We start from the raw sequence: 23,652 nt of genomic DNA, 5'->3' as shown, positions 1-23,652 counted from the left end.
TATATTCAAGATTTCTAATAGACTCTGTTCTAAAACAATTATATTCAAAAGGATGGGAGGGTGATAAAAGATGTAAAAGCTATTCATACAAGACATTGGGGCTGGATCTTTTTAATGTAACAAGAGAACATTTAACAATAAGGGGGCTTTTCATACCCAGCACATAAATGATTTCTGATGGTTGTCTTGAAGTTTACTGACAGTATTTTCCTGTTGCTGTTCTTTCAGTTTTTGGAAAGTCAACTGGAGGGAGTTCTTGGTTGTTTCTAACCTATTGAAGATTATGCATCTAAATTGTTACTTAGCCTTCTCACTAGCTGCTTTGAGAATCAGCTTTCTAAACTGATTTGGACCTTCTCTAGTCACCTATAGATAATCACATTGGTAGCATGTAAGAGAACTTGCAATGTTTGCAAATTTGCAATTTCTGGTTAAAAATAGTATGATATTATGAATGGGCTGGGAGAAAACAGACCTCTCTTCTTCAAATAGATAATTCTATAACAATGCTAAGCTAGCATGAACATGAAGAATTCTTGGCGTCTGGGCCAAAATAAACAAAAGCTAAGTATCTCAAAGAAAAAAATGAGAAACTAAGGATTCTGCTTTCCTGCAAGGCTGTTTGAGCTTAAACAGCAAGTATCAAAATTTGCTAGCCATCTGACATTTCTCAGAGCACTTTAGTAGTGTCAGGTGAATCTAGTAAAGAATAATGATTTGTAACTGACAGACAGAAAGAGGTCTCTGAAGAAATTCTACTGGCATTAGATATTTTTGCTGAACCTAATATAATTAGTTACCAGCAGTTGTTGTATCACTAGTATAGTTGTATTTTGTGCCCTTTTTGCTATATTCAGTGGACATTTTTCTCCCCTTAAACTTTTAGCAGCTTGATACGTATGAAGTCCAAACCCAAGTGATTAAAAGCAAATTTCTGGAATATCATCCAAAGTTACGTGATCTTTCAGTATTTGCAATGAATACCTGTTGGAAGTACAAACATCTGACATTGGGCAAATACATTCATTGAAAAAAAACCATAAATTTGAGTTTATTTTTTTTCTAGAAATTATTGACCTCACAGATTTGAACTAAAAGTGAAAGTTTGTGATCCATCCACTCTTTCTAAACTTAAATTTATTCATCCCTCTTTTCCACATAAGTTTTGTGTGGATTTAAGGAATTATTCAGGGGGAAGCTTACATTCTGGTTTTTGAAAATTGTGAAGGGAAGAAGGAAATTAATTCTAAATCTCTGGCTAGTTAAACCAGAGAGTTAAAAAAAAAAAAAAAAAAAAAAAAGAAAAAAGATTTATGGTTGACTCTGGAAAAGCTATTGAATTTCCTTTTGTAAGTTAGTGTAAATGTGTGTTTTATTTCAGCATCAAAAGTCTCCCCTTTTTTAATACAAAGAGTAATAGCTCTTTCTAGTTGGGTGTTTCTTAAAGAGAAAGGAGAAAGAAAAAGGAAGGAGATTTGAAACTGCTTTTCCTGTCTGAGGCCAAGAGTAGACTCAAAGCTTGCCAACCCCACAGCTCTTCTTTCTGATGATTTCCGAGGGTATTGTTAGTGATTTGCAGATGGAGTATAGACTTTGGAACTCATCCATTCAAAAGTTGTGTGGTCTCAGCCGCAGTAGTAGTGCAACATGTTTTTACTGTACTGCTTTCACAGAAGGTAACTGAGCTGGAATTGGGGAAGGAACAACAATGCAGCCTCCTCCTCCCTTCCCCATAATTTTCCTTCCCACATTTCATTTGGAAATTAGCATCAGATTTAGTTTCAATTGTAGGGACATATGTAACATTTTCCATCCCTTTAAAGAAACAGAAGTAGAATATGAGCCTAGTCTTTTCACTAAGCTACATGTATCAGCAAGAGTAATACAATTCATGGCATACATCAATGTCTAATGGAAAAACGTATTTGTCTCAACAAGTTTTTGAATTTTTCTCAGTTAATTTATTCTGATAGGTTTTCATGGTCCTTTAGTGTATTTTTGCCATTATTAATTTTTTACTTAAAAATACAAACAAGTGTAATTATGGTTGTTGAAGCAAAGTTAAAGAAGTCAGTCTATTGTAAGAGCACTTAAAGCAGTTTTACTGCAAGCACTGGCTGAAGGTGAGCCTGCTTACATGCATCAAGGACAGGACAGGGTAAAGTGCACTATTGCATCAGGTACAGCGGGGAGAACTTCACAGAATCTATGTTTTCCTTTCTGGGAATATGTGAAATCCAATGAACTCTGTGCATTAATTTTGTGAAAGAATGATATTATTCCTGTTTTGGTTTGTTTGGGTTTTTTAACTTGAAAGTAATATTAATTCAGTCTAGTCATTTATCTATAGATTTTCTATAACTTGATCACATACTTAAATGGCAAACTCCTTGTCTCTGTGGAAGTGTTTAGCAGAATAATTTGTTTATGAACAACTAGCCATTCATGATTATCAGTGGCCATTTAGGTGTGGATGGATGTCAGATTGTTGTTCCAAGGGAAGAAGGATTCAAATGAGAAGCTCCAATAAATCCTAAACATGTACTTGTGGCTAACAGTTTTATTTAGTGTGCTGGTGTAGAATTTAGCTAATGAAAACCATCCCAGAGATGCATGTATCCATAAACTGTGCTGAAAAAAGAAAACTTCCTGACAGGAGATGTCAGAAAGAAATGTAGGAAGCAAACCTCTCCTAACCCTGTACTTAGGCACTTTGGCCCTGATCACTGAATTACCCAAGAATATTCCAAACTTCCTTAATGTTGAGTTGAAACTGAAGTGATTTCTATTTGCAAAACCTCTTGAGTTGTTACTGGAGTAGACTCGGTTTGGTAAAGTGGGAGGTTGTGTTGACTAGCTAGTCATTGGAATATATGTAGTAGTTCAACATTTTATCTGTTTGAAATGTGTTTTAAGCAGTTTTAATTTTAAGGGAGAAATTGGACATTTTGGTTAGGTTATTGACGGTAAGTATTTAAAGATTTTCTTTAATACCTTGTGAAGTACACTCTCACATATTGATAGTAATTAAGTTGTTAAGAAATATACACCATGTAATTTTCCCTGAGTTTAAAATTCCTCACTGAGAATTTTATAAGAGATTGAGAAAACCAAATTGTTTAAAGTAAAGCAGTACTTTGAAAGCTAGAATATGTTTAAATCTGTATGATGTTTTACTACCTTACATTCTTTTACACTTTGATTTTGGTTTGTGGAAAACTTTGTCTTTTCCTGGAACTAAGGAGCAAGTGAGCAGAAGGTTTTATAAGCAAACTTAAAAGTTACAGATTTTGTTATGAATGGATAAGTGTGTGTAAATTATATGAATTGTGTTATATCAGCATCCTACTCACAGAATTGATTTCATAAACAGTTGGTGTGGAAATGGTCTCTAAATGAACATGGTGCTCTGTCATTTTGCAGACTTAGCCACTACAATTCTTCAGAACTGGCTGTTTATTTCATAGTAAGAAGTTCTAAAAATGCCAGACCTGTTTGTCTTTTATTGTCAGTCATTTAAACTAGAGGACATGGGACACAACAAAACTCTTAAGCCTTCAGGTAGGATTTTTAAGAAAATATTACTAAAAATTACATGTAGAAATTTGGGTTGGATTGAGCTGCTGAAAGCTAGCAAACAAAAAAATTAATTTATATTTTAAAAAATCAGAGCATTGTGTACCTTGCTTACTGAGGACTCTGCTTAAATTCTTTAGAAAATAATGTGGGATGTTAGAGTCCTATCTATTTAAGAAAGAAATAGTACCTAGTATATAGTATTTTTTAATAATGACTGGAAATCGTATTATCTGATTTACGTTAATGTTGTAATTGATTATAATTTTATAGTTTTAAAGCCAGGTTGGAAATAGAATTTGACTTCTTGTCTTCTAATACCTGTGTTGAAAGCAATGGGCCTTCTGGCTGTACAGGGAATACCTAAGAACAAGTTGGCTATTCGTGCTGTACTTCTGCAAATTCACATAGATCATAATTTTCAGCAAAATGTCATTAGTGGTCTCTTCTCAAAAAATAATAGCACTCTGTGTTTTCAAGGAGAATATACTAGAGAGAAGTATTCTTTATAATAAATGATAGATCCTTCAGTTCCATCCTGCTCTACCTGTTGCTTTGACAGACTCATCCCAGATGTCAAAAAAGAGCCCAGTAGCATCACTGGGAAGTCTTAATCGTTATCAGGTTTGAATGGCTCATCCCAGTGAAACCATCCATCTCCTCCATCCAAAATATAGTGGAGGTGTTGATTTTCACATCTGCTTCTTTCAGAATCATAAATACTTTGGAAAGAGTGTGTTGAGAAGTTTCCAGAAATAAACTGGTTTATCTGTCTACCCTGGAATGTCTTTGAAACTGTGTCATAAATTCCAGGACAGTTTCTACACAAATACAGTTATTAGCATAAAACTTCTCATGTCATCCTATAATAAAAATCAAGTTCTGTTTCTATGTTGATGCCTAATTTCATAAGTAATTGTGCCTTTGATTCAAGTGTCTGTATTTTTCCCCATCACCATGTGCAGGAAGATAACTGGTTATTGCAGAAAGAAGAGGTAAAAGGCTTCAAAGCTCTTGGATCCCTGCTTAGTGAAGACAATATCAGAAGATTAAAGCACGTCCTTCCTCTTTCGGGAATTGTGGACACTGGCTGAGTTGGTGTCTGCCTAGTGCTGACCTATTTAAATCAGTGGAGGGGCAAGTTCTGCTCCAGAGTATTTCCAGTCTTTCACAGATGCATGTGCTCCATGTGATGTTGTCTCTGAGAAACAAACTTCATGGAGTAACTCAGCAAACCCCCTGGAGCACATGGAAATCAACCTTCATCACTGAATGAGGAGGATCAAAAGAGTTGGTTTAACTTATTCCAAAAAGCTTGAGTTACTCAGTCCTCTTTAGAATCACAGAGTCATTTAGGTTGGACAAGACCTGTGAGCTCTTGAGTCCGACCACAAACCCAGCACTGCTGTGTCACCACTTAACCTGTCCCCAGAGGCCACATCCACACGCCTTTGGAACACTGGCAGGGGTGGTGAGGGAGGGTTTGGATGACCCTCTGGGGCACAGGGTGTGACTCCTGGGGATAGGCATGTGCAGGGCCAGGATTTGAACCCTGATGATCCTTGTGGGTCCCATCCAACTCAGGATATGACTCAATGAATCTGTGACAGTCCAGGTAGACAACATGCACAGCCTTTCCCTCATCCACTCAGCAGGTCACCGTGGCAGAGGAGGAGAGCAGGAGAGCTTTAATGCAGGAGAGCTTTAATGCAGGAGAGCTTTATTGACAGATACAGAGAGATGATAACCAGGGAAACAAAATGACTTGTTTTCTCCATTTGTATTCTCAGAAGTCTTTAGTTTCAACTCTATTCTCATTCCCTCCACCTTCCCTGAATGTATTAATTTGGGCCACCCTCGTAGCCACCCTTGATCTGTAGATCAGAGGAGTAAATGTTAAATCAGGCCTCCACTTCAAATTCTCGTGGATATGAACAGTGTGTATACACTGATAAAGAAATGAGTTTATGTCTTCATGCTAATGCTCCTAGGACTATCTGCCTGTTAAGGATATCAGAAATCTCTGTGCAGCAGTGGATTTTGAATTATCTGCACCATTGCTCAGTATAAATTGCATCAATAAAATAAAGCCACTGGCAAGGCTGTTCAAGAGAGTTGGTCATTGTGGAGGCTTTATGAAAATTCATTAATTTAATTTCAGGTTGAATGGGATTTTTTCATAGAACTTTAATCCTAGGCCACGGGGATGGATTTATTCTCTTACAAGTAGAATCAAGGTGGTTTCCTTCTTACTTATTCAGTGATAAGGGAAATCAAGAAAGAAATGCCTTCTGATATGACAGTGTTGCTGACTGCTGTTCATCTTCCAGAATCAGATAAGTGATTCTGGAAATGTAATAATAACAGACACTTTGTTATTTTTCATTTTGAATGCAGCACTTCTACTGCAGGCTCACCCATTTTTCTCGCTTGTAGAGTGTGGTATTAGTGGATTAGACAGTAAGTGTTAAATGATTTACTGCCAGAAAAAAATGATGATTATGTAGAACTCCAATTGCTAGTTTTGCTGGAGTAGTGTGGGACTCATTACCAGTATAATCAATACAGGAGTGCATTTAGTGTTCTATGTATTAAATTGAATTTAGTACTGTATGTACTTGAATGCCTTGTAGGTATTGGGCTTGAAATAATCTCTTAAGAGTAATTAGTGTCAAATTACTGATCTCTCTGACCTCAGAAATCCACACTGTGGCTATTTAAAACGTTATGGTTTTTTTTTCCTTTTCCAAAATGCTTTTGGTGGTTCATAATGTAATAATGGAACCTATCACTGGATTTGAATATTTCTATTATTTCCTGTACAAACCCTGTTGAGAAAATCTCCTGAAATCTTTCCGATTTCTCTATAGTATTTTCTGAAAGTTGATTTTAAAAGTGAAGGAAGAAACATACATGTCAGAGAATATTGTTTTACACTCGGTCTTGAAGCTAGTTTTAACCAATTTCTACAATATGATGTGAAATAACTACTGATACCCCTTAGATCTGAGAATTACTGGAATTTAAACTTCTTGAACTGTGAATCAAAGTCAAAACCAACAGTTATGACTGGTATTTAGTTAAAAATTAGCTATTCCTGGTTTGTACTGCATTTTTGATAATCAAGTTAATGATATATAGGATGAAAGAGGATGGACAAATATAAGAAAATAACTACCTGATTTTTTCTTTTGTCCTCAGTCAGATTTTCTCATTAGAGGTTGTCTCTTGGAACGATTTGCTTCTTATTTCTTTCCATGTTCTGATTCAAAAATTGTGTTACTCACAAGCATTGAGTTTGTCTTATCCAGCTGACTAGCTAAGTGGCTGGAAAAATAATATGAAAAAAATATTGTCTTTAGTCAGAGGTTATTAAGAATGAACTTTTTATTTCTGGCCATTATATTACCCCTTCCACTAAAATGAAATACGTAAGACATAGAGCCAAATCCTAAATGTTTTCCACTTTAACACATATCTGTCTTACATGCATACCTAATGCCTCCTTTCGTCTTGACTCCAGTACCTCCTTGCCTTTGTTTCCCTTGCCCCCTTCTGGCTGTTCAGAGGTTTTGTATGTTCTCCAAAAAAAAAAATCTACCAAGTCCTAGCATGGATCTAGTAAAGTGCTCAGAAAAGGAAAAAGAAACAAAAAAAAATCTACTCAAGTAAGCAAAAAAAACCCCTAAAGACAACCCAGAAAACTGTTGGAGCCCATATTCAGACTCTGATGATGTGTAGCAATTTTGTCTTGCCTTTCCATTGCATGATTAATGGTGACTGTTACACACCTAGGGTGAAAGGAGTTTGGAAATCACTCTTCACATAAAGACTGTTTGATCACTTCTATCCTTAGGAAAATTCTGGTTACAGACAGGGTCACTAGATAATGTATTTTGTGGTGTTACAGGTGAATATATGGGTTTTTAAGCTACTCCCTCATTTAGCTGTCGTTAGCTGGCATGTCAACCTGTGAAATCCTTTTCAGAGCTTTTTATAGTTACTGTCACTGGGCAAGATTTTTGTGAGCCTTTTGCTGAGCTATCCAACAGACTTTGTACTTTACCTCTAGCAGAAGTGGCATCCCAGGTTTGTTGTGGTTATTGCCTCCTTTATTTTGTTTTCAACTTGCAGTTTTGTCCCTTATCTCATTCTGTTTGGTGAACTGTCCTTTTTGGTAGGAACTAATTGTGTGAACACTTCATGTTTCAGACATCAGTGTTCTGAAAACAAAATTTAAGTAATACTTGCAAAGGACAACAAAAATATATAAGGTTCACATTCATAAATTGATTAAGGCCTATTTAGAGATTGTAGAATTTAACAGATTTTAGCTTTCACTTTTGACATACTTAGAGGCTTGTATATTTTGAAAATACACCCTTTTATGTATTTTCCATATGAATACAAAAGTTGCATGTAAATTACTTCTTTGAAACTCTGCATTGCCACAGAGTTTTCCTTTCTCTTTAGTTTTAGGGAGGTCACTGGATGGCAATAGAACATCAGTTTCTCCTATTGAGGGCCACTTAGGAAAAAAATTTACAATGTAGGAAAAGCATATTTAGGCATTTAATGTAAGTCTGCTAGGTAGTAAAAGAGTCCTAAAGTATGTTAAATAAAGTGTCCCAAAGGCTTGTTACTTATTTTTGTAGCAATGAATTTTCTTAGACCTCTGGTGTGCTTGTGCTGATTGTATCTTCTCTCTCACATTAATCAAACATTGAGCACATGGAATGAATATATCCAATTCCAGGACCTCTGAAGTAGTTGCTTAGGGATGTTCAACAAACACATGCATAAGTATTTGGGTCTCTGAAAGGAGAAAATGAGTTAATGAGATTTTTATTTTTTTTGGTCTCAAAATCTTTCATCAGGCTTCTCTTTTAAAAAGAATACATAGAATGAAGCAGCCAAAGACCATGGAAGTCACAGAGCTTTCATCTGAACTTTCCTTTAATCATATATTTTTAAATTAAAGTTTTTTTTAGTGTATACTAATCCTGACTCTCTGTCACAAAGAGGTTTATATATTTAGTGAGATGCGAAGTCCAATTTAGTTTATACTTTAATGAGCCCTGAAATGAACCCCTGGAAGGGGAATGTAACTGTTGTTATAGCAGCATGTACCAGTAGAGAACAAGAAGAAAAGAAAGCTATAAAAAATACAGGGCAGATCATTTGACGAGCAACATAGGACTGCCTCTGCTCAGTTATGACACCAGGGTGCAAAAACCTGCTCAAGACCTGGCACAACAGTTTTCATAAATGAGTTTGGTTGGGAAGGTACTGAGGTGTAAGATCTGTACAAAAGGCAGCAGAGCTGGGGTGTGGTGCTGAAGAACTGGGAAAGCAGGAAACCAGAGTACTAAATTCAGAGTCCTTTGTACATTGCCTGCAAAACCAATGTATCGAATGTGTTAATCTGTCTCTGAATCTGTCATCAAAGGATTGTTTTGATTATTGTATGATGTATTTAAAAGGTTTGAATTTTATATAAAGCATTTTGTAGTGAAATTGGTAGAGAAGTAAATGTCAAGCTAAAATTTTATTATTATATTATTATATTATTATTATAATTATATTATTATAATATTATTATTATGTGTTGGTTTCTCACAGAGTTTGCTGTACCATCTCCTTTCTTCTTCTGAGTGGGAAAGTAATGAAGCTGAAACCAATCTGTTCATATCAACTCTAGGCTACACGTCAGCAGATTATTATGGTCACTTAGTTAAAAATGTAAGTACTCCGTGCAATTGAGATTTTGTTAATAATAAATCACCACTTTATAAGCACATACATGGAACTGTCATTGTGATAAGGAACATGGACTAAACTTTGTTTATCTTTTCTTACCTCAGTTACTTTTACAACCTTTTAAGGGAAAAAAAGGAAGTGGGAGAGCTCTGGATATTTTTTTATTAGATTACACTCTTAATAGATGTTCATAAAACCAAAATTCCCATTGCTGTTGTGTTATAGCAAAACAAAAATCTGTTCTATCATTATTTTTTCTTGTGAAGTCAAAATTATATGTAATATTTTGTGTATTGGAATGTAACTTCTGAATGTTTTCTTTGACTGTATCCACTGCTTTAAAAATGGTAGACGAGCCCTGAATCTTAAATTTAATATTCAAAAATAATGCGAATAATATTTCAAAATATTTTTACTTCAGTTAGATAAAACGTGTAAAAATTATTAGTAATGCTCTTCTGAAAGTTTTGCCTTAACTCTTGGGGAAGTAGAACTAAAATGAATGTCTTTTTAACTTTAAAATGTGTAAGGCATAAAATGTGTTAAAAAAAACATTTTGCAGCATAGTGTATTCAGTGATCTGGAGAGCTTTAGTTTGGCATCAGTAATTAAAAAATTAAAAAAATCAAACTAGATGACCAAAGAAGGTTATTAACCTTTACAGTACATCAGTCACACAGAGAACCGTGCAACTAGTGTCTGCTTATTGGCGGAATGTGTAATTTATTTTATTTGATTTATTTTTATTTTATTTTACAGATGATCTTTTCATTAGTAACAGAACTCAGAGAAAATCCTTTCAATGGACTTAATATTCAGAGGAGGTAGGTGTTATCTAAACATAATTTTGATATGTTTTGGTTTGTATCATTGCAGTTCAGTGAGGATTGTTTTACAGTCTCGGGCAACTTAGGCTTCAGCTGAGAACTTTTGGATATATATGTAGATAATTTAAGGTGTGAACAAGTTTTTAAGTTGGACTTTGCATAAGAGTTTATACTTAACGTAAAAGTCATAGGATAGTTGGAAGAGACCTTCAAATATTATCATAGATCAGCTCCTCTGCTGGTGTTCCCTGTAGGGACACCTCCAGGAGATCAGGTTGCTCAGGGCCTCTTATGACCCACCCTACCAGGAAGGAGTAACTTTTGTTTTATTATGAAATCCACTGGAGTAAATTAAAGTAAAATAATAGTAGATGATCAGTGTTTGCATATACATATATCTATATATATGTGTGTGTGTTTTCACAATTTTTATATATATATTAATTTATTAACATATTAATAATATATTATTAAATTATTAGGCAATAATTGTTATTAATTTAATTAAATTATAGACACTAATAATTAAATTATTAGTGTTTAAATAATTAGACTCCTAGTGATATGCAATGAACTAAATAAAAATATTATAATTAAATAATTAATAAGTAAAATATTACCTATTAATAAAAATAAAATAATAGTTAATGAAGTAAATTAAATAAATGCCTGTGAACATTCTGTTGGTCTTCAAAGTTAAAAGTACTGCTATGAAGAAGTGAGTTTTATGTTTTATTTAACACCACATAGCTTGTAAAGTTACAGAAAAGAGAAGGCTGATTGAAATGTATCCTTTCTGTCATGAGCCCAAAGTTTGGCTGCTCTCCTCCCATCCTTCTTGCCACCTGGGTGTTCAGTAAGCAAGAGTAAATGAGCTGAATTAATTCAGAACTGCCTTCAGCACCAAAATCATGGACACAGTTAATGAGGAGCATCCCAAGGGTTTGTTCCATGTAGGAAACAAACCCCCAGGTTTTGTAAACCAGGGTGAGGCAGCCATGGCTGGAAAGCTCCTGAGTGTTGTGAACAGAAATACCTGGTTCCTACTGGGAGAAAAGGAAAATTTTGAACTGAGGTGGATTTTTGAGTGTAGAAATTATGATATGGTGTTTATTGAAGTTCCAAAGACAAAAGTAGTTTGCATTTAGAGGTGCACATTTTCTCCTTTCTCCATTTAGTGGCGCTTAAAACAACACAGATTGCAATGTCTGTGCAAATTTGTTGTACACAGTGGAATGCACTGTGCAGGATTCTCCAAGAGCATATTTTGAAGATTATGTGGACAGAGAAGAAAATTGCCTTTGCAGAGTTTTTCTTCTGAAGTTAAGTAAGAGTAAACTTTGCTAATCCTAGATAAGGAATTAGAATTTTTTTGCAAAGGGGACTGATTTAGAGTTTCAGGTCTGTGAATTTTACATGTTGATCCTGGAAAGCATTGCTGCACAGTAAATATGAGCCAAATAATTACGATTCCTACGGAAACACTTGTCATAGCAGAATTGCATCTCAAGGTGTTTCAGTGTAAGAAACCTTAAACATATACTTGGTTAGGTATTTACTGAGAAATATGTGTCTTTGAAAACATATCATGTTTTATTTCTCTCCCTGTGGAAATGACAAGTACCTGGTGTCCACACTGAGCAGCCTGCAGTGCAGTTCCCATCCCAGCTCTTCAGAGGGAGTGTTGGTGACTCCCCAAAGAAAATACTTGTGGGTTCTTGCAAAGGATGCACCCATTTTAGTGAACACTGCAGCCAGGAGAAACTTGCAGGAACTCAAGAAACCCTTTTACAGACAATCTAGCACTTTTTAATTTGCTAGAATTCAGTATTTCATAGTTCCTGATCTTCATAAGTGTCTTCTTGTCAAAGCTACATTTCATGTGCTAGAAACTATGTATACTCTGGAAAAGATATGATTTCCTTTTACAAATCTAATCTCTGCCATTTTCCTTTTTTTTTTTTTAATGTTCCAAAGCTTCCATGTTTTGTTTATGTTCCAGATTCCACTGTCTTTAGTTATTTCCAAGGATGTAGCTTTAGTGAGCAGGTCAAGTGAGTGGTTTGTATATTAAGATCCAAACTACGTATTCCTTCAACTGTAGATCTGTAAGACAAAATTTTTCAGCTGAGCACTTGAAGACGCAGGATACATATTGTTTTGTTCATATATATTGTTTCTGTTGAGAGGAGAGAGGTCAAAAAAGCAACAGGAGGCCTGAAAAGCATTTTGGTGGTCTCTCCTGAGGGTCTAGCAAAGTTCTGTGGGAGCTGTGACTCTGTAGTCTTCCTTCACTGATCCTGGGAAAGAAAAAGCACTCCCTGCTAGGAAGGATGTGATGACTGAGCCAACACAACTGGGTTCAATTCAGAATTGAGTTGATATCCTTCACATGGCTTACTTTGAGCACTTAAATTTCAAAATTTTGTCTGACTTCTTGAGATTCTCCACGCAATATGTAATGACATGTCAACAGTCGTCCCAGTAAATAATTTTTCAGTAGTTAGGAATGCATCTCTTACATTTAACCTTTTGTAATTAATTCTCTTTTTTTAGGTTATCAGTTTAGAGATTAAAAGGTTTGATTTTTCTGAAATAGGAGCTGTGTTTATTTTTCCCTCAGTGTTTCAGCCAGTCGTGTGAATGCTGTGTCCATTTGCTGTGTCCCTCTCATTACTTTGCCTGACCTGACTCCCTTGCTGGAAACTCTTCTTCTTTGCCATGGAGGTTCACCAAAAGAAATTCTCTGTCCAGAGTTTCTGGAGGCTGTGAATGAGACCTTTTTAAAGTAAGTACTGTGGTCTGTATAATTTTTATGCTCTTTCATAAAGATTATTAGTTCAATTAAATGTCTTTTCTCCGGGTTTATATCCTGAATGCACTGTGCACCTGCTTTCTAATAAAATATTTCCCTTGCAGTTGAATAGCAGAGCTGAGGTTGTAGGCCAAAGCAGATTTTTGTATTGCTGATACCAAACTGTGACATAACAGCTTTAAATATAGACTGGGACTTTGTCCCACTCTTTCTCTAAAATGGAGGTTTAAGTCTTCAATAGATTTTAGTAATTTTGTGAAAGATGTGATCTTTTTTCATAGAAATGTCATTAACCTTTCATGTAAATGTATCACCATTCCTAACTTGACAGTTTGGGAACCATTTTCATTTTTCTATGCACAAAATAGATCTTAATGTTTGATGTTTTTGTATTTCTTGTGTGTGTGTGTTCTTGGTTCTCAAGAATTTAAATTCTCCTGGTTTTCATCAGACTATTTTTAATGAGTCTTAGAGGAGCAATTTGTGAAATATAACTTTGCTTCTTTTGCTGCCACTAAACCCACTGTTCTGATAAAGTCAATCTTTGGATGAAAATCAGCTGGGTGAAGCTGAACATCAGCAAGATTCGCTATGCCAGGAGAGGGAAGATGTCAGAGAAAGCACAGCCTACTTTTGTTTGAGAGTTGCTTTATTCAAGTTGTAGCTGAGGAGCTTTATTATAAACAAATTTTTTTTTTCCTAGAAACCGTCTTCTGGGAACACTTTACTTCAATTATCCATTTCTCTCCTTTTTTAAACAAAGCTTTAATTGCTTCCTCTGTACTCATCATAATTTCTGAGATGTTCCAGAGAGGATTTTTATAGTGCTCCATTGAGGGCTCCAGAAAAAATAAATAATTAATGGAAAGGCACAACTGCTAATTTATGCACATTACTAGAAGCTGAGGAAGAGGAAAGAAAAAAAGGAATGTGGAGTCAAAGATGTGCCCAAAAAAGACAGAGCAGCCTTTCACTTTTTCACTTGTGCACCTTTCATGGCTTCAGGTTGTACAAGTTGCACAAGCAGTAATGCAGTTTGGAAAACTTTCCTAGCAGGTTCACAGGTTCAGTGTGGATGGGCTTCTCTTATATCAGTAATGGGCAGACTCCTGACACTTGGTACTGTGAGTATGACCATCCTCTGGACTGAAGTAAGTGTCTCTTTTCTTAACTTTGGAGCTACTTACTTATCACAGAGAGCAAAAATCCTTCAGTTCATGTGGCTTTTGACTAAGTGGCTCTTGCAAGGCCCTTCACGAAGTGCTTGGTTTCCCTCATAGCACAGGTAGGCTCAAATGTGTTTTGTGCTATATATTCCTGGTCTGTCACTGAAGCTCATGTGATCTTAACAGAAATGTACTTGGATTTTGTTTTTTCCCCCTGAAGACTGAAGTCTATTTTCCCTGACTGTCCCTGTCATCTTCTTCACCCATCTTCCTTCTGAACATGGGTGAAGCCTGCTCCAGAAAACAGGGTTATTAAATGCTGGTGGTCACAGGGCTCCACAGAACTCAGCATTGTCTCAGTGGGACCATCTGCAAGTTCAATATAATCAAAGGAGTATAATCACTGCAGTTTACTTCCTGCATGGTTTTGAAATCTTAGAGTTGGAACATCTCTGTAAGTTTATTAGCTTTCTTGCTTGGCATAATGTCTGTAATATCTACCATGCTACCATTAAAACAACAAAAAAAATGACCATGGCAAAATAAATAATCTCTTGTCATTCTTAATTTACTTTGATGTGCATATATGCTTTAATAGGGACACTAAATTAAACAGCATCCTGAAATGGAGCGTTCCTTTCAGTTTTGGAATTCTGGATACTTCAATATATTCCTTGTCTACACATGTACACTTTTTAAGTCATTACATAGTATTGAATGGAAAAAAATAGAGCTTTTCAATGGAATTCAGAATTCAGAAGGCTGATATTTAAATAAACATATGGCAAAATAAATTCGTTGAAAATAGATCCTGACATGGTGTTAAGTATTCTTTCTGCTGGTATTTTTCTTTTTTTTATCAATAGCTTTAGTTTGCATACCCTCTCCAGACTAATTTTAGGGTTTTTGATTTAAGACCAAGGCAAATATTTCTCGTTGTTTATGTATTTGGTTTTAACCTTTTAATTTGCAACTGTCATAATAGTTACAAAAGTATTTCAGGATGTATTGTGCTGTGGTTTCTCTTCTTGGGTGGTTACTTTGGCATATTTTGATTTGTGCTGGCCCACACTGTGCCCTTTTTTCCCCAGTGGTACAACACTGTACTTCAGCTGAGTTATAGATGAAGGCTTTAGGTGAAGAGATAACTTGCCTTCTTAACCATTTCTTTTAAACAGCTCTGGACAGTGTTGGTGGGCTGAAGAATTAGCTACCTCTAAGTAATTTGTTTTATTTTTTTTTTCTTTTTTTCCCTTTGTTGTTAATGTGCTTGGATTTTTTCCTTATTTCTCTGCACAGACAGGTAATGCTTTTGTTATACAGCAGAAATATTATGCAGGACCTTCCTGCTTATCAGTCAGCAGCTGTCTGCAGGTACTAGTCCAGTTTTAAAAGAGCACAAGTGTTGGGCAGGACCTTTCTCTAGAGAGGACAGGAAGTCCAGACTTAAACCTTCTTTTTCCATTGGCTGGGATCCATCATGACCAAATTTTTAGGTTTTAAACACACGTGGTAAAGTTACATTTGTAGATGATGGTGATTCCCTGTCACCCTTTGCTATGACTTGATGTTAAACAGAGTGCTGTAGGCAAGATTTTATCTCTTTTGCTTCAGGGTGCTCTTTGTGTCTTGTTTAAATATGTTTAAAAAAAGAGGAAATTTTTGTCTTTCTTCCAGTTGCTCAGGGAAAACCATATTTTTCTCTCAAACCAGGAAGAAGATCTCCCTTCCTGACTCAGCTGTCTGCAGCCTCTGGCTTCGGCACTCACCAAGCCTGGAAAAAGCGACCTTACATCTTTTAGACCAGTTGGTTTCCATTCAGCTGAACTCACTGGAAGAAGTGGCTTGTGTCATAAAAGACTCATTACTGGTATGTGCAACATGTGGTACATTTGACACTGCTCTTTCATGCAGGGCAGTTTTCAAATATGTCAGCAGATTTGAAGGAAATGGCTGTTATGTGACATATGACTTGTTAATGAAAACCAAATATTGAGTCTTACAAACATCACTGCTTTTTTAATTTTTACCCTGAATTGGTAAAGGAAAAAAAAAAGATTTCATTCAGTATTGCAGAATGGATAAAGAAACAATAATCTCACTGGAGAGGCAGCTGAGTACCTGCCTCTGTCTTAAAAAATTGTAAACTTTGGCCAGAGAGGATTTGAATGTGTTTTCGGTTCAGTCTCTGTGCCCTTGGAGTTCAGCTGTTTAAACAGTTGAAATTCCTTGTAGAATACTTTATTATAGACTGCTCCGTTACTTGGTTTTGTTTGCAAACCTGAACAAAATTCTCAACGCAATACATTTGCTAAACTGTAATTAAAATTTGTTTTAAAATGCTGGGTTATGCAGAGTACCAAAAATCTTCTCTAAGACAAAACATGCCACAGTATTTTTTACAAAATAATGAGCTACTTTGCAACACTAAATAGAAATGTAATTGTTAATTACAGTGTGAAATAGCATGTGTGCTATGCACTTAAGTATATGTTTCATAAAATGATATTTTATTTTCAGCCAATGAAACTCCTTACAGAGTATGCATTCTAGCTAGGAAAAGAATGCTGCCTTTAAATTTTCTTCCTTTTTGATTGAATCTGCAAATCTCTTATTTTAGGGATCCATTATAATACTTGCAAATCTTGTAAATGCTTGGCATCAACAGCTCTTCATATGTAATCTGGGAATTTAGGTGTTCCAGGAGACAAGGCTATAGACAGGGCCTATGCCTAATTTTTCTATATCAGATATGCTATGAGTTGTACATACTATACTGTACTACACCATATACCAGCTCAGGACAAAAATATATCTATATCTTTTATAAAAGGTCTAGGCTACACACATAAAAAGAAGTAAAATATTTAAGAATTGTTTAAGTGTTATTTATTAAAAATGTAAAGTAACTTAAGTTGTCTTCACATCCCTATCTCTGAAAAGAATGGAACATTGCTGTGCTAGTACTTAGGTTGTCTTTGCTTGCTCCAAAGACTTTGTACTTTCAAAATAAGATATTCACTGAGTGTCAAGACCAGTGCAGCAGCTTTGAGTGGTGATGTAGAGAGGACATCCTGAGGACAAGGCGTGGAATGAATGGAGGCATTAAGGAAGAGAGCAATTGGCAGATGGATATTGCTGATTGATAGGCATTGATAAGAGGGAGAGTGCATAAATGGGAGATGGCATAACAGTTAAAACCAACAAGATGAGAAGCTTCAGAGAGGCAGTATAGAAGGAAAATATGTGATCCAGAAATTGTGTTCTAAATGCATAATGATATTTTGTATATGTACATGGTACTGTAAAGATACTTGTGTGATATTAAGTCAGTCAGTACTTTGAATCCAACAGTAAAATTAATTTAGCCTGCCTGAAAGATATTTGAATATTTATTTAGGAATGTGGGTGTGCATTTTTTGGCAGTTGGATTATGGTATTTGTAGGATATAAGATCTGTTTGCCTTATGGATATGGTAATAGAAAGGAGAATCATGAAACAAAACTATATTTACGTTTTTCTATTTGGAAGAAAACCTTTGGAGTACAAATAGGGTGAAATATGTTAGTGATTTGATTATAGTACATTATAAGCAGGAAATTTCAATAATCTCTCATAAATGTATTATCAGAGTAATTTATCTAAATAAAATGTCTTGATACAGTAACCATATTGTACATAAACCTCATAGAGATCTGAGGTAGCCAGATAATTGTAAACCACCATACTTATTATGAAAGAAACTAGATATGAAATACTCATATATTTTAATTCCAAGAGTAATTGTAGTGTGATGGTCCACTAACTTGTGTTTATATGGTATGCTATTGTGTTTGTGGATTTGGGGCTAAACTGAAATTAATACTGGAAATTCTGCAGTTACTCAGAAGTAATAAAAACAAGTGAAGTGACCATCACAGATGATCTTTTAGCTTTTTCAGCATTGGATGGGTGAGTAGATGTTTTCCTTTCTGACATAACTGAGGTTTGTACAAGGGCATTAACAACTAGTATTTTATGCTTTACCAAGAATGGATAGGTATGTATGTACACAGACTTTTAGAGCCCATGTATCTAAAAAGAGATGTGAATGAATGGGTGTCATTTATAGTTTGTGTTTGCTTCTGAGATAGCTTTCCAAATAAGTTTTATTTCTTTCAAAGTTACTTTGCAAGAGAAGTGCAATAGGTTGAGAGGGCTTAAAATTTGTTGGCTTCTTCTTTATAAACCGCCTGTTTTGCTGCATTTTGTTTTTCCACCTTGTTATCTTAGAATCATAGAATAATTAATGTTGGAAAAGACTTCCAAGTTGATCAAGTCCAACCTTTGACCCAACACCACCATGGCAACTAAACCATGGCTCTTAAGTGCCATGTCCAGTTGTTTTTTGAACACTTCCAGGGATGGTGACTCCACCACCTCCCTGGCCAGCCTGTTCCCATGCTTAACCACCATTTCAATGACAATATTCTTCCTGATGTCCAACCTGAACCTCCTCTGGCACAGCTTGAGACTTGTGTCCTCTTGTCCTGTTGCTACTTGCCTGGAAGAAGCCAACTCCCACCCAGCTACACCCTCCTTTCAGGTAGTTGTAGAGGAAGATAAGGTGTCCCCCTCACAGAAAGTGAGGATTTTTTTTTTAACTTAGGCTTTAACTTGGTACTTTGGGGAATGTGTAAATAGTTTTTATTCCAGATGGTATATAAAAGCCTAAGAATATGGAATTAGAAAGTAGTGTGTCTACTAGTGCATGTCTAATATAATAACCTCCTTAAAACAGTCTTTTGTGTGGTAGCATGGTTAAAAACCTTCACTAGTTTAAAAAACCACATTGTGATGCACTGAGAGATTTAGCTTGTACTAGCAACTCTGAATTCCCAGAAGAAGAGAATACTGTGAAAAACTGCCTTGGATGAAAATGCATGCAATGCTATTAAAGACAGAGGGGGTAAAATCAATTTAATTTCTGGAATTTAATGTTGAAGATGTAGCAAGTCTCAAAGCACATCCAAAAGGGATTGCCTGCGAAGGGGAGAGAAAAGCTTTTTGAAAACTGTGCCTTGCCTCCAGCAATTGCATGCAACAACCTGCTCTTTCTGTCTGCCACCTTCAGTATTTGTGGTGATTGTTGTCATAAACAGCCTGGGATCCCAGGTGTTTGCATTTATCAGCTGTAGAGCCTGCTTGGTCTTGCTGTGTAGAATCCTAAGAATGCTAATCCTGAGAAAATCTGAGGGGTTAGTAAGGGCTGATCTGAGAGTTGCAGTTTAAAAATGGCTATGTAATAGCATCCATGAGTTAAGCTGTGAATTATACAGTGGCAGTTGTGCGAGTCGTTTCTTATTAATACCTTATTTTCTTTCATTTGTTTATCAACAGCCACAAGCAGCAAGCCATCCTGCCATTTTCAGAGTTGTAAATGAAATTTTCAAGTAAGTTTTGAAATGATAGTGGGGAGAGTTTCAAATGATCCACTTAAACATTGAGGTTTTCTTCATGAGAAGAAGCAGTATTGTAGTCTGTGATGTATTATAGTTTCAGGATATCTTTTTCTTTACCTGTATGCTTTAGAGTCCCCTTTTGGGTAGTACCCTGCAAATAATGAAAAATGTTTAAAATCTTGTGAACTTTACATAAAAGTTATGTAATGATATAATTGGTACATTGTATTTTAGCCTTTAAAAATTATAATTTATTTTGTACTTCAGTAGAGGTTTGTGGTTGAAATATGATTTTGAGGTGAAAATTATAAATGCTGAAATGGCTTGTGCCATGCCAGCATGAAGGTGGAATTTAGCAAAAACATTTGCACTTACCACGGTAGCCTCTTTTACATTATGTTAATGGTCTTCAGGGTTTATACTAGGTACGCTCTTAATGGCATTAAACTATTGATCTGCCTGTGAATAATGAGTTTGGTTTTGAATTCATTAAAATTATTTTGAAGCAATATATACTGGTTGCCACATGGGGGCTTCCACTCCTTTCTACTCAGTTTTCAGTGGCTTTTTCTCTGTGCTTCACTTGACTTAATACTTATTATTTTTAAGTAGATCTACTGCCAGGTCTATCAGTATTACAGATTTGATACAACAATAATGTATTTAGTGACTGACATCCTTTGTTCATCAAGTGTGTACCTTCTTAAGCAAACAGGGCTCCCAGGTACGTGTGTTTGAGGGTGTCTGTGTGTCCGTGCATGCTCAGGTTTGTGCAGGCACTGACAGAGGAGTCTGCTGTAGGAACTGCAGAGCACTGTGTTCTGAGAGTGGCAGCGCTTGGCAGCTGCTGCTCTGCAGTCCCTCCTGTTGCTGTGGCCCTGTGTCTGCACATAGCTGAGTGTTCCCTGAGGAGCTGAGACCAGGCACTTCCCCAGTGCAAGATGCACTTACAAGTAGATGGCACTTGAACGGACCTGTGCTGATGTCCTAGGCTGAGGCTGCATATTGCGATGGTCCAGGGAGACAAAATTTGTTCAAGCTTCTTGGCTTATTTAGGGTCATGGTGTATAAAATATTTTCTAAAAATAACATGAGACTACATAACTCTTTTGCATCCTTTGCCTTTGGTAGATACTGGAAGTGGATAAGATGCTGTTTCTTTGCTGTTTCTTAGCTAATGCAGGACTTTGTCCAGCACAGTGTTTCCTAATAAAACTTTGCGCTTCTATTAATGTTCCAAATTGTCTTAAAAAATCATCATGTTTTCCTCTTGCTCAGCTTACATTCCTGCTCCCTTGTTTGCTTTGAATTGTTTCTACATAGTGTGCTTATTCCTCTATATTGCTGATATTGAAATCTTAATATATTTTAAAAATACTTTGTTTCCAGTCCTCTTGGTATTTACATCAAACTGTGTATGTTACCTAGCTTTTGCAGACAAGTTGGTTTATGCAGCTTTGTGTTTCTTTTTGTTGTATTTCTCTGATATCCTTCCAATTATTATCAAGTGGTGTGCAGACATTAAGATACTATTCTAGATTTAGTCACATGAGATTTTAGAGAAGTGCTGATAAAGAACTTGTTCTTCCTTGCTTGGAAACTGTTAGGTTTCTATAGCTGGCACAAAACTTGGTTTATTTTTGGGGTTAATGTTCTGTTAGAAGTGTGGATCTAAGCGTTGTGACTTTTTCTGGAATAACTTCTCCTGCTATTTGTGTACATTTATTGAGGTTAATAGTGCTAAATTATTTTATCACAAGGATATTAACTTCTGTTTCTATTTCCCAATATTTTCTTGCTATGTGTGGCTATACAGAAGTCCCTACAACTGTCTTAAGTTTCTGTGTACCATTTCTTCTTTTTGCATCAGTGATTATATTTGCCTGTAGGTTTGTAAAATTTATCTGTTACAGTAATTTGTTAGCTCTTCATATCTTTTAGATCATTATGGAAGGAATGAAACAATTCTCTAATAAAAAACATCTCTTGCTGGCAACTTACTTTGAACATTTTTTCTCGTTACTATTAGATGTCTTTCAAATAAGAGAATGAAAATTGCTGCCCACATGGTTTTTTCTGCTCCATTTGGTCAAGGTTCTTATGCACTATGGAAGGCCAGTTCCAGCATTCACCTTCCTGAACTCTAGAGTGGCCTATGGGATGCAGTCCCACAAAACACTAAAGTATGCTTAACCTCATCATGGGAATAGTTGCTTTTAACTCAGTAAAACTCTTCAGATGCCAGATTTGACTAATAAAGTTGTTGTTGGTAGGGTAAATGATGTGTGTCTGCATATATGTTGTAGATGTTTACTAAATCTAGTTTATTTGCTGGAGTTGTGTACAGGGTTGTTTTTTTTTAATTAAAAATAAAATCTAAAAAGCCTACAAAGTTACTGTTTCTGTTAGTGTCCACACTTCTGTAATGAGCTCAGACACAGCTTGAACCTACAGCATACAAAGAATATACCTTTTTTCTTCCTTTCGATTAACAGTGATGTGATGGGCAGACTAACTATCTGATCTGTCATATTTTAACTTTTCAATGCCTAGGAATGCACTGCTGGAAACTGATGGAGCTTCAGAAGTTATGACCATAATACAGGTGTTTACACAGCTCTTCCTTGAGGCTCGTCAGAATCAAAACGAGCAGGTAGTCAAGATCTCTTTCTTAACTTCTTTTCAGTGAGAAGATACAAAATTTCACAAGAAAATGAAGAATTTTAAGAGAAGTAACTGAATATAATGAGATACATAATAGCATCTCTCTACAGCTGCATAGATATGCTGAAGTTCAGTTCAAACATTTTCACCTGTGCATAAAATTATATTGTGAAACCAATATGTAAGAGCAGTTTACCTAACTTGACCCTGGAGTACTCCTGCAGCCAGGCTCGTTTCCCCTGATGCTGAAGTTTCTGCCTGTAGAGTGAACATGATCATAAGCACCCATCTTTGATAAAAAAAAGATGAAAAACGTTAGATGTTTTTTATTCTGCAGTAGCAGGGTCTCCGATAATAAATGAAGCAGAGAAAACAACCACATCCTCAGTCCCCTAAATAATTAAGATACTGAATAGTCATATTTGTCTATTCAGGAGATAAAAGACACAGAATACATACTGGTTTCAGTTTCTGGTCTTCAATACTGGCCTCCCAGAACTTTTCCTTGGTCTAGATCTTCAGATTTCCCAGCTTAGTATCTCTTCTTCTGCACACATTTTTGTACAGGTCTTACTGAACTGAATTAAGTTGAATTACTTTTGGATGTGTTAATTTAAACAAGAGCAAAATCAGTTTCTTGGTTTTAAATTTCAAAATACAGGTATGAAAAGGTCTTGCCTTGTTTATAGGTTGCAAACTTGATTTCAGGTTCCCAAGTCACACTGTAATTTCACATCCTGACCATTTTGTTTGGTTTTTGAATTCCATTTCATATGATGCAAGTTTGGAAAGTACTCTGTCATTTAGTAGCTTTCACTTTAGAGTTAAGAAAATTTCCAATTCCTTTGATTTTTGCACCTTTTGGGGGAGATGGTATTTAATGAAATGTTGGGACTTCTTGTAATTTGGGACATACTGGTCTTTAATTAGCAGTGCGATTGGGTCTGTGTTCCAGCTTCAGGCAGCTGTCTTGCTTGATGCGGCACAATGCTCTCACATACCAGCCACTTCTCCCAGCTCTGTGTCATCACCACACCTGCTGAGGGAACTCTCTGCCCTTCTATCCAGATCCTTATTGAAGATGTTAAATAGGACTGGGCCCAGTATTGAACTCTGCTGTACTCTTGGTAGTTGGTGATCACCACCCTCTGGGCCTGGCCTTTCAGCTGCTTTTCTTTCTACCTTAGAGGGAGTCCATGTGGCACTTGCACATACATGCCACATGTTAGATGTGCCTGTAGTAAGTGTTTGCAGAACAAAAAGATTAAAGGTATGGTGCAGCTTGTCTCAGTTACTCAGTTACTCAATAACCAGCATTGACAGGACAAAAATTGCACATACCCAGATAAATACAGGGCAAATCTGTTACCTGTGACTGCCCTACCTGGTACTGAGTCAGATC

General features: G+C 36.0%; 1 protein-coding gene across 6 annotated transcripts in view; it reads left to right on the top strand.

Moving 5' to 3' along the window:
• FANCC (Fanconi anemia complementation group C) overlaps positions 1-23,652 on the top strand; it is a 64,106-nt gene that overhangs the window by 30,745 nt on the left and 9,709 nt on the right. For all 6 annotated transcript variants that reach the window (XM_017821182.1, XM_017821184.1, XM_017821186.1 and 3 more), the window contains 6 exons: positions 9,199-9,318; positions 10,096-10,160; positions 12,787-12,951; positions 15,858-16,014; positions 19,525-19,577; positions 22,140-22,239. In XM_017821182.1, coding sequence (XP_017676671.1) covers positions 9,199-9,318; positions 10,096-10,160; positions 12,787-12,951; positions 15,858-16,014; positions 19,525-19,577; positions 22,140-22,239 — 660 coding nt within the window. The remainder of the gene's footprint in view (positions 1-9,198; positions 9,319-10,095; positions 10,161-12,786; positions 12,952-15,857; positions 16,015-19,524; positions 19,578-22,139; positions 22,240-23,652) is intronic.

The sequence above is a fragment of the Lepidothrix coronata genome, unplaced genomic scaffold (genome assembly GCF_001604755.1).
Source record: "Lepidothrix coronata isolate B3197 unplaced genomic scaffold, Lepidothrix_coronata-1.0 Scaffold89, whole genome shotgun sequence".
Taxonomy (NCBI): Eukaryota; Metazoa; Chordata; class Aves; order Passeriformes; family Pipridae; genus Lepidothrix; species Lepidothrix coronata.
Note: the sequence above shows the minus strand (reverse complement) of the source record. Positions and strands in the feature narration are given on the sequence as shown.